The sequence below is a fragment of the Mandrillus leucophaeus genome, unplaced genomic scaffold, assembly GCF_000951045.1.
Source record: "Mandrillus leucophaeus isolate KB7577 unplaced genomic scaffold, Mleu.le_1.0 Scaffold1540, whole genome shotgun sequence".
Taxonomy (NCBI): Eukaryota; Metazoa; Chordata; class Mammalia; order Primates; family Cercopithecidae; genus Mandrillus; species Mandrillus leucophaeus.
The window spans coordinates 321109-332702 of record NW_012101522.1 but is presented as its reverse complement, the minus strand read 5'-3'; the positions used below and the strand labels follow the sequence as shown (position 1 = coordinate 332702).

Here is an 11594-nt window from a genome sequence, read left to right as displayed (position 1 = left end):
ACAGAGCGAGACTCCGTCTCAAAAAAAAAAAATATATATATATATATATATAGAGATACTTTTTTTCCTCACTTACTTGGGTCTGATATACAAGGTTTCTCCTAGAGACGATTTTTTTTCAGTTATGTGAAAACATTATTCTGAATGAAAACACAAATCCTGTGGGACTTCAATAAAGTTATCCAACTTGTGATATTAATGTAGCTACATTAATTAGGGCTTGCAGGCCATAAATTGCATGGTAATTTCTAAATCAGGGTGAGGGATTGGTGGGGAAGAGAGTCCACAAGGCCTGGAGAAGTCGTTGTTTATAAGAAGCTAAAGCTGGGTCTTGACTAAACAAAATTAACCTGCGAGAATTTAGCAGCCCTGAAGACAGGGAAGCATCTGGGGGGAAAAATGAGATTGTAAAGGAATCAGAAGAATGTGACCAAGGGCAACTCTGCCATCTCCAAACACACACTAGAAAAGTAAACAATGTTTGTAAAGCTCTTGGGTAATACAAATGCATCTGTTTCTTGAGGTTTAACTGTTAGGACAATTCCTAGCAACCTCTTGGGTTGTTTGAGTTTGCCTCAGCAGTATCTCCCTCGGGATACTGTTTGTTATTATAGTATTGGTATCATCACACAAGAAATGACAATGCAATATTAAACAACAACAGCAAAAAACTTTTAAGATCATCACTAAGCATTCCTTTTCCCAAAGTTAAAAATGTACTAATGTACTGATTTTAGACGAATGGGTGTTTTAGCTTTATAGAAAGCAAGGGAGGACAACAACAATAAACAAATGAAAAACACAGAAAACAGCTGGGCGCGATGGCTCACATCCCAGCACTTTGGGAGGTGGAGGCGGGCGGATCATGAGGTCGGGAGTTCTACACCAGCCTGGCCAACATAGTGAAACCCTGTCTCTACTAAAAACACAAAAATTAGCTGGGCATGGTGGCACGTGCCTGTAGTCCCAGCTACTCAGGAGGCTGAGACAGAAAAATTACTTGAACCTGGGAGGCGGAGGTTGCAGTGAGCCGAGATCATGCCACTGTACTCCCACCTGACGACAGAGCAAGACTCTGTCTCAAAAAAAAAAAAAAAAAAAGAAAAGAAAGGAAAAAACAGAAAACCTACCCACCACTCCATCCACACACACATGAAGAAACCCCTGTGTGTTTATTAATTCCCAGGTGAAGTTTCAGAAAAAGTGAAAAATTCCATGGAGTACTTGAGTGCATAACTGGTACATGCCTAATACATCTTACTATTTTTGCCCTCACATTTTGCATTTACTGGCTTAATTTCAAATAAATTAACTGATTAAGATTCAGAATGTACCCCTGCTGTGCGTGATTGTCATATATTATATTGAAACATCAATCAGCAGTAGCTATTAAATGAACATAGCCATTTTCACTTATTAGTGTATCACCATGATTCATGTATTTTAAAATACCACTGAGAACATGGCTAATACAGAGGACATCCCCAAGACTGCCTTTCATTTCAATTGTAGGTAACAACCTCCATAGAGAACCAGGCATACAATAAAATGTAAGCAGTCATTTCCGAGTTGGTCAAAATCTTTTAGATTGTTTTAAATCTCTTACTTTCTCTCTCAATAGAATGTGTGTGTATATGTACATTTGTCTTAAAAAGCGTGACCTCAACACCCTTTTTCCTTTAAAGAATCATCTTTGTACATATCAACTGTATTAGGAGAAACAGACCTGAAAGGTTGTTTATGTTTTTTCTTGGTTGAACATTACCAGCCTAACAACTGGAAAATATTTAACATCACACAATCATATTTAAAAGCACACATTACTCACACAAATCTCTGTATTAGGAATTGTGGGAATGTAGAGAGACACTTAGGCCAACAGACAAATAAAATATAAATTAAGAAAAAGTGTGTTCAAGGTGACGGATGATGTACATTCATAAAATAATTGACATGAGGGTAGTTGTCAATGTAGTTGGGAAAAAGTGATTAGATAATTATTAATTAAAAAAGCAGCATGTTAGATTATCATATTTCTAAATGGGAAGTGAAGGAGACTTTCAGAAGTGAAAGAAACAGGATGAACAATGAAAAGGATACACAAACCATTAAGTCGAAAATCTATTCAAGTTTCATTGGATGTCTTATTTCATGATAACCACGAAGCATACTGTTAAATGAATTCTGATGAATTTCTAACACTGGTCAATTTGATGATAAGGTTGAACAATTAAAAATGGAGCCTTTGCTAAACTAGTTGCAGCATTCACTGGGGAAAATACCGAAGCAAGAATCTAATTAATCATGTTTGAATAACATAAAGGAGTGAAGGCAGAGACTTGAGAGATTTAAGTCCCAACAGTCACCAGGTAATAATAAAATGTGATCTGCCTGTTGTTCACATACCAGAGGTAAAGACAGAAAGACTTGCTCATCTCAGGTAGGTTTCTGAATGATCAATTTAAAGGACAGGGGAAAAAATTTGGAAAAATGAGAAATAATTTATTAACGAATTTACAAATGAATGATTTTATAGGTGCTTACCTCAGTTAAAGCACCTCTGGAAACTAATGGCCAAACTGGTATTTTCTTATTGGATCTGTGTGAATTTGACTGACCTTACTTGTCATTTGTAAGAGGATAATATAGATTTCACCCATTTACATTTTAATCAACATTCATAAGTAAATCATTACTTTAAAAATCACCATACATGTGATATTATTGTAGGTGTAAATTTAAGATTGGTTCTAGATTTACTCAAATAATAACAGAGGTAACACATTACAGATACTAATTTATGAAAATTCAAGTTATTATGGTATTTAAGTCTAGAAGAAATAACAATCAGACCCACTCTACATTTCAATTTTCATGTAACAGACACACACAGGCGCGCGCACACACACACGCAAGAATGAATGCACATATGACACAAGCAGCAGAAGCCTATATATTTCAGAAACATTTATTGTCCCTCTTCACATTTTGATTTTAATAAAAAAGTCAATTACAAGCAAATGTAAGTAGTCCGTTGTTCATACTTCTTTTGCCACTCATATTTGGCTTTTATCCTTTGGAACCAGGTAAGTCATCCAAATGGATTATAAATGCTGTGACAAACCGGTGATGATGAGTAACAGTTAAATCAAACATTTTTCCTTTCCAATAAACACTAAAGACACCACATCAAAAACAGTACCATAATAATTTTCTCTTATTAACTTGCATGTAATATCACTATCAGTGATAGAAAAAAAGTATATATTTCTTGAATAATGCAATAAATGTGATTCTTTTTTTGTCAAATATATGAGATGTTTAGTCCTGTATGTTCTGGTCCTTGTTACTCTAACTTTGGTGTTTCTTTCATATCCTTTTGGATCTGTACTGATCTTTCAGTTTAATCAAATTGACTGCCTTAGATTGTACAATAGAAGCAAAGACAAATGATATACTTCAGAAATTGCATATAAGTTTAGATTCAAAGTTGATCAACTTCCTGTGGTAGACACTTTGTTTTGTTTGTTTTTTTTTTTTTTTTTAATACAGTAATGCCTCTTTGAAAGGGACACTTAGCTAGGATACTTTTTGAGGGTAAAAAAGATAATTTACATAAACAAATCTTGTTCTGCTTTACAGATAATTTTTTTTGATATCTTGAAAAGTCGAGCCCTAATCTGTCATCCTCATAATGATTTATGTAGCAGCTTGAAACAAGAACAAGGAAGAATGGACTGGGAAAATTGCTCCTCATTAACTGATTTTTTTCTCCTGGGAATTACTAATAACCCAGAGATGAAAGTGACCCTATTTACTGTATTCTTGGCTGTTTATATCATTAATTTATCAGCAAATCTTGGAATGATAGTTTTAATCAGAATGGATTACCAACTTCACACACCAATGTACTTCTTCCTCAGTCATCTGTCTTTCTGTGATCTCTGCTATTCTACTGCAATTGGGCCCAAGATGCTGGTAGATCTACTTTCCAAGAACAAGTCAATTCCCTTCTATGGCTGTGCTCTGCAATTCTTGGTCTTCTGTATCTTTGCAGATTCTGAGTGTCTACTGCTGGCAGTGATGGCCTTTGATCGGTACAAGGCCATCAGCAATCCCCTGCACTATACAGTCAGCATGTCTAGCAGAGTGTGCTATCTACTATTGACTGGGGTTTATCTGGTGGGAATAGCAGATGCTTTGATACATACGACATTGGCATTCCGCCTATGCTTCTGTGGGTCTAATGAGATTAATCATTTCTTCTGTGATACCCCTCCTCTCTTATTACTCTCTTGCTCAGATACACAGGTCAATGAGTTAGTGTTATTCACTGTCTTTGGTTTTATTGAACTGAGTACCATTTCAGGAGTTCTCATTTCTTATTGTTATATCATCCTATCAGTCTTGGAGATCCACTCTGCTGAGGGGAGGTTCAAAGCTTTCTCTACATGCACTTCCCACTTATTTGCGGTTGCAATTTTCCAGGGAACTCTGCTCTTTATGTATTTCCGGCCAAGTTCTTCCTATTCTCTAGATCAAGATAAAACGACCTCATTGTTTTACACCCTTGTGGTTCCCACGTTGAACCCCCTGATTTATAGCCTGCGGAACAAGGATGTGAAAGAGGCCCTGAAAAAACTGAAAAATAAAATTTTATTTTAAGGAAATACTAAAAATACATGTTTATACACACAAAAATGCATATTCATATTGGTGTTTTCTTCAAATTATATAATATAAAGTTGTCTCAAATACTCTAATTTAATATAATACATATTTTACTAAGCCACAATCTAGCAATTCTTTGGAATTTTCTAAATATGCTATTTTTTTTTATGTGTTTTCAATTTAGGTAAGGTAATCTCTATATTTGAAAAATGTTTCAGTCTTCGAGTTAGTGGGGCAAATTTTTATTTGTTTAATATTTATTTCAGGCAGTAAATTTTCTTTTTTTCTTTTTTTTTTCTTTGAGATGGAGTCTCACCCTGTCGCCCAGGCTGAAGTACAGTGGTGCAATCTCGGCTCACTGCAACCTCCGCCTCCCTGGTTCAAGTGACTCTTGTGTCTCAGCCTCCTGAGTGGCTGGGATTACAGGTGCCTGCCTCCCGGCCTGACTAATTTTTCTATTTTCAGTAGAGATGGGGTTTCACCATTTTGACCAGTCTGGTGTCGAAATCTTGACCTCAGGTGATCTACCCATCTTGGTCCCACAAAGTGCTGGGATTATAGGAGTGATAGGCAGTAATTCTTCTAAGAGTTATTGAGTGTTTAGTATATGCCTTTCACACTGCTATGTACTTTGCATTTCATGCTGAATCCACTACTTTCTGTACTAGTGAGTCATAAAATGTAGTGAAAACTGGAAACATTAATTAAACTAACAAATAATTCATAATAAACGATAAAACGACATGAAGTCAAAAGGCACAGTACTCTAAGCATAAACAAAATGTCTAACTAGAATGTAGAGAAGAAAAGATTATTTGAAATGGAGACATTTGGTTTTAGATCTAAAAATGAGTAGAGATACAATGGGTATGCGGAGAGAAGAAAGGATTCTAGATGGAGAGCCTGAAAATTAGACATCCTGAGGTGGACAGGGCAATGCCTTTTTAGAGTAAAGGAAGTCCAACATGTAATAATTGAAGGATAAAGTGATACGTCCAGTAAAATCTAGTTAAGCTGATATTCTTAATTCATTCATTTCCACTCTACTTCTCTTCCCTTCTTCCTATTTCTAGCCCTGTTTAAATGTCCCTCTTGTGGTTCATAAGTAATACTCTCTCAAAGGTACTATTCTATCTATCAGTCTGTTAATTGAACGAACGCCTCCAGTATGAGACTGCGAGCATTCTTTGCTCAAAGACTGCATATGTTATGCCTGTCATCCCAACCAAAGCATCTGCATGGTTTCTGGGTCACCAAATGGGAAAATAAATCAGTAATAAAAATCAATACACGGTATAACATTTTTGAATGTTTGTGAGATGTCAAAATCTAGTTAACTGAGGGTATAATGTGTGCTTTGAATAAATATTTCATAGGTTTTAAAGAACTTTTAAGTTCAGGGGTACAAGTGCAGGTTTGTTACATAGGTAAACTTGTGTCATGGGGCTGTGCTGTACAGACTATTTCCTAACCCAGGAATGTGGCCACATATTTGCAAAATCATACAAAACCCAGGTAAAAAGCTTAGTACCCATTAGTTATTTTTTCCTAATCCTCTCCTGTCTCCCACCCTCCACCCTTCAAAAGGCCCCAGTGTGTGTAGTCCTCCTCTATGTGTCCATATTTTCTTACCACTAAGCTCTAAGTAAATGAAATGGCTATGGATACTAAGGTGATAAGTCTACAAAACATGCATATTAATTACATAGGAAGTTACAGGCATTCATGTGGGTGCTTTCTTCATATTCACCTACCTTCATTCAGCTCTGTTCCAATGTATAATGCTAAAACCCTACGAGAAACTTGTTGAGAAAACATTGCTAAGGCCACATGTTTGCAAAACCATACAAAACTCAATGACACTTTTATTTAGCCTTTATGATTGTGTAATGTCAAAGACATTGAATGTCTTAGGTTTTCTTGCTGTCCTTGTAAAACATGTCCTTCTGTGAAAAAATACCAGAATGTAAGTAAAGCCCAAAAGGCACCTCTGCTTTGCAAGGTTTCATTTGTGGGACACTGTGACAGGTTATGGATAAGTATGGTGATGGAAAAAAAAAAAAACTACGTGGAATATTTCATTTTGGAAAACAGGTTTGGAGGGTTTCCACTTGTGACATGTTTTCTCAATTTACTCATATTCTTCTGTTAATCTGTTTTATGAGCATCAGGAGGGTAGAAAACCCCCTTTGAAATATTATTAAGTCCAGACAGATTGGAAGGTCAGTGAATTGCTGCATAGATATAAATATGCCATCTCCCTTCCATATAACATATGACAGTTATGTCATGAAAAGGTTGATTTGATCTGCCTATTGGCTACTTTAATCATATATAATGAGTGTTGTCTAAAGAGAAGGAAATTTCAACCCCAACAAAGGCAGGGTATTAAGCTCAATAAATGTATGTCTAGAAATGGAAGAAACTAAATTAATTGTAACCTTTATTTCTCTGAATTTGTACAATTAAAGGTTGAGCAATCACTTATTAGAAATATTGCTTAGAATATTCATGACTTGAATAAAGATTTGGGCCAGATAGCCTGATCTAACCCTTCCATCTTGGGGCTCTACAGAAATATGTAAAACATTTATCACAAGGCTTTGATCCTTTCTAGCCTGTCCACCTCAATTTTCACCATTTCCTTCTACTCTCTATCTCTCTAAATCACTCTAAATCAGTCACCAATGACTGATGAAAAATAGTACTGTCCAAATTTGATATTACCAATGGCTTTGTGTAGTGGGTTAAGATGGTAGGAATGTTTCTGTATCATGAATCTTTTCCTTCAGCCTTGGCATTGAAATACCTAAACATAGTAATGACGTACGATGGTAGGTTTGGATATACATGTAATACAATGAACAGACAGATACCTAACGGTGATCAGTTGTATAACTACACTTGTTAAAATAGAGCAGTAACAACGCTCAATGAGGCAGAATGTGGGAGGTCCTGTGTTGAAAGCAGAGGCAGTGACTTTTAACTTTCCTGAGTATCTCTCTCTAGAAACATGTTATGAACTAGGCACCCAATGCAACTTTAAATTACCACGGTATTTAACAAGACTCTTCTTCTCTAGAAATGAGTCCCGTCTCATCACCCCCCATAATAAAAAGCCTCATGCTAGTTTATTTATAAGACACTTTTCAGTTGTCACATTTTTTTATATATCTATGAGTCTACTGACATGTAAACCTATTCCCACTATTGGATACACAGTATTTTAAAACAAATACAAAAATGATGAGTGGCTTCATTTTTTTTTTTTAGATGAGGATGAAGTCTCACTGTCTCCTAGGCTGGAGGGCAGTGGTGCAATCTTCCTTGTTTCCAGCAATTTTGCAATGCAATGACCTACCACATCACTTTCTATTGGCACCAATATTAATAATGACCAAGTGCCTAGTTGATATAAACAAGATAAATTACTCCCCATATAGCAAAACTTATTTCTTCCTTCTATCTTCAGTCACTGCTGGGATCCTCCTGCCCTGCTTGAGAAGTGACATGAGTGATCTTTGAGAGTCTATGGGACCCTAATTTTGTGAATTTTCAGATATCACTTTAACATAAACACATTACAATATTCTGTAAGAGTATTTAAGAAAATTATCTTTTAAGATAGATCTGTTTTATCGCACGTTACTAAAAAATCTATTATGTGCAGTTTCTATGGCTACAATCAAACAATGTCTATAAAACTGTAATTTTACTTACAGCTCTGGGTCTCAGGTGCTACATCATATAATGAGATTGTACGAGACAACTCAGGACATACGTGACAATATATGAAACATACGATAATATGTGATGATAATTAGATAATTATAAAACACTTGACTTGGCAAGGCAGCAAAAATTGACTTTAAGATCAAATCTTTTATATTTACAGGCCATTTTTAAAAACATATTTCAGTGTAACGCTGGGATATGATAAATTATGTATGCATAATTTTAGTCATAGCAGACTTCTTGTGATATGAAGAATTGTATGTAAATGAAATGGCCATTAATAGAGGATTGGTCAAATAAATTAATGTACATAAATAGAAGTGAATGCATTGTCCTCTAATCATATTGCTTATTTATATATAAAATGTGTTATTCTAACATCATTTTTGTTTAAAAAGCAGAAATCCAATACCATAGACAACAGAACCTGCTTATCCTTATGCAATGTGATTATGCCTACTTTTGCTTTTTTTGCTAATATCTTTATTTTTCAGTGTATTGCAGGAGTGTTGTTTGTACGTTTGTGTGTTTGAGGGGGGTGTTTGTTTTTATAATGTGCAATTAAAAGAAAATGCCTGTGTAGAGATTAATGAACTGGAAATGATCAATACTGGTTGACTAGAGTCATTTCACTATTGCTTTTTAAATATAATATTGAGCATAAGCTAGATAGAAGCAAAAGGAATACTTTAAATGGTCTGTATTTTTTTTTCTCAATCATTACCCTACCTATATAAAAGACCAATTGTTAAACCACATTTTTTTTTTTTTTTCTTGAAATGGAATCTCGCTCTGTCGCCCAGGCTGGAGTGCAGTGGCACAATCTCAGCTCACTGTAAGCTCTGCCTCCCGGGTTCACGCCATTCTCCTGCCTCAGCCTCCCAAGTAGCTGGGACTACAGGCGCTCCACCATGCCCAGTTAATTTTTTGTATTTTTAGTAGAGATGGGGTTTCACCGTGTTAGCCAGGATAGTCTTGATCTCCTGACCTCGTGATCTGCCCACCTCGGCCTCCCAAAGTGCTGGGATAACAGGTGTGAGTCACTGCCCCTAGCCAAACCACATTCTATTTGTCACTTATTCCTGTGAGAGGAAGTGTCCAATACCCAAGAGTCATACACAGAGTTACTTATACAGTCCAGGTAGGTCAGGAAACAATACCGAACCCTTGTGCAGAGGGGGCTGCCTCCAGTAAAGAAATCAGAGCTTACGGATCAGGTACTAATTTTTTTGTTATTTTTCTGGTTTACTTTTTATATTTCTTTAGTTCTTTCATTATTTTCCAACAAAAGTATCATATAAAACTAAATGAGAATGTAAAACAATGTGAATACTTATTTTAATCACTTTAAGTATTATTTCAAATATATATATACACACACACACACAGAGCTGGCAAGGAATGGGATAAAATGCTAGCGTTGGCTACAGAGATGTTCAGACATTATTAGCATTTCAGTATCTTATCTGTACATTTATATATATTTAAATGTTATATTGTAAATAAAATCATTATTTTTAAAGATGTGTCTACAAGGGCAGCTTTTTAAATAAATTTAGACTGAAATATTAGAGACCTGCATGTTGATCACTAGACCATTATTCAGATGTCATCCTTTTTCTGTTTTTTATCTACCTCCAAGTCTACTTTTATTCTATCTCACTGAACAGAGGGAGACATGTATGATATTATACAAGATATAATTTGTTTAGGTGAAATGTTACAATGGGATCAATCATTAAATTGACCCCCCAAAGACAGCCAATTATTTTTAACTGAAGTCTAGCAGGTTTCAGAGGTATAGAAGAGAGGAGTCAAAGAAAACAAACAAAAATTTGTTACAACTTCTTGGTAATTGGGATGGGGAACATAGTTTAGAAATGAATTTGTCTGAGGTTAGGAAACTGCGGACATATCAATATTCTTGCACATCTGATCTATTGGTGAATGGATAATGTGGATTCTACTTGATCAGGGAAGAGGGACCCATATGGTAAACCATAGTCTCTTTCTTTTTTTCTTTTTTCTTTTTCTTTTTTGAGATGGCGTCTCGCTCTGTCGTCCAGGCTGGAGTGCAGTGGCCGGATCTCAGCTCACTGCAAGCTCGGCCTCCCGGGTTTACGCCATTCTCCTGCCTCAGCCTCCCGAGTAGCTGGGACTACAGGCGCTGCCACCTCGCCCGGCTATTTTTTGTATTTTTTAGTAGAGACGGGGTTTCACTGTGTTAGCCAAGATGGTCTCGATCTCCTGACCTCGTGATCCGCCCATCTCGGCCTCCCAAAGTGCTGGGATTACAGGCTTGAGCCACCGCGCCCAGCCCATAGTCTCTTTCTTACACCTCTGCTCATCAGTGCCACAGCAGGGCTGCAGTTAGTTTCAAAGTGTTCTTTATAATCTCCTCTGAGCAACAGCAGCTTTCAGAGGAGAACATAGTTAGCTAGCTCTGGCATATTCCTGTCTGTCAACTCTAGCTTACTGATCATGGAGACCCTTCTACTCACTTCTCATGCAACCATCACCCTTTCTACTCCAGTGGTTTGTGAACTACAGACTGTCTCCATCCCAGTGACAATAGGATGCAGGTTTGGTTATTAACGCTGGGTAGGAGCTGGGGGGTTATTGGGAAAGTGGAGGAATGTTATATGTAAGAACCTGTCATTGCTCTGCCTGCTCCACATTTTTGGATGATGACAGAAACATATGGGATACACTCATTACCTGCACCTATCACTTAACTTTGCTTGTCTGTTACGAGATATCACAACATTTCTACAAAACTAACAGCAAAAGCAACAACAATAATCTTGTCATTAGATGTGGGTTATCTGGTCGAACTAATTACAGGAACTATCACCTTGAACTCTGAGGACATCAATTTCCTAGTCTGTAAAAGAGAAGTAGCAAAAATCACCATAAATAAATAACACATAGGTTTTCATGAAATTAACATGATTTAATTTAAATGAAAGTGTACTACAGCCTCTGTACAGTGCCATACAAATGTATGAGATATTACCGTGATCATTTTGTTGGTTTTCACTAAATTGGATATTTTCTAGTAGATTGTTTATATCTTTGTTTTTAATCACTGAAAAAAGACCATCAGTTTGACTATTAATATAGTAAGATAACGTTAACCCTTCTCTTCCGTTTTCTTCTTTCAAACCAGGGATTTCCAGCTCTGAATG

At 36.3% G+C, this 11594-nt stretch overlaps 1 protein-coding gene across 1 annotated transcript; it reads left to right on the top strand.

Moving 5' to 3' along the window:
- The first annotated feature begins 3732 nt into the window (after positions 1–3732).
- LOC105536107 (olfactory receptor 5W2) lies at positions 3733–4665 on the top strand. The gene has a single exon (XM_011975379.1). It carries the CDS (start codon positions 3733–3735, stop codon positions 4663–4665), a length of 933 nt encoding a protein of 310 aa, XP_011830769.1.
- The last annotated feature ends 6929 nt before the right edge of the window (positions 4666–11594 follow it).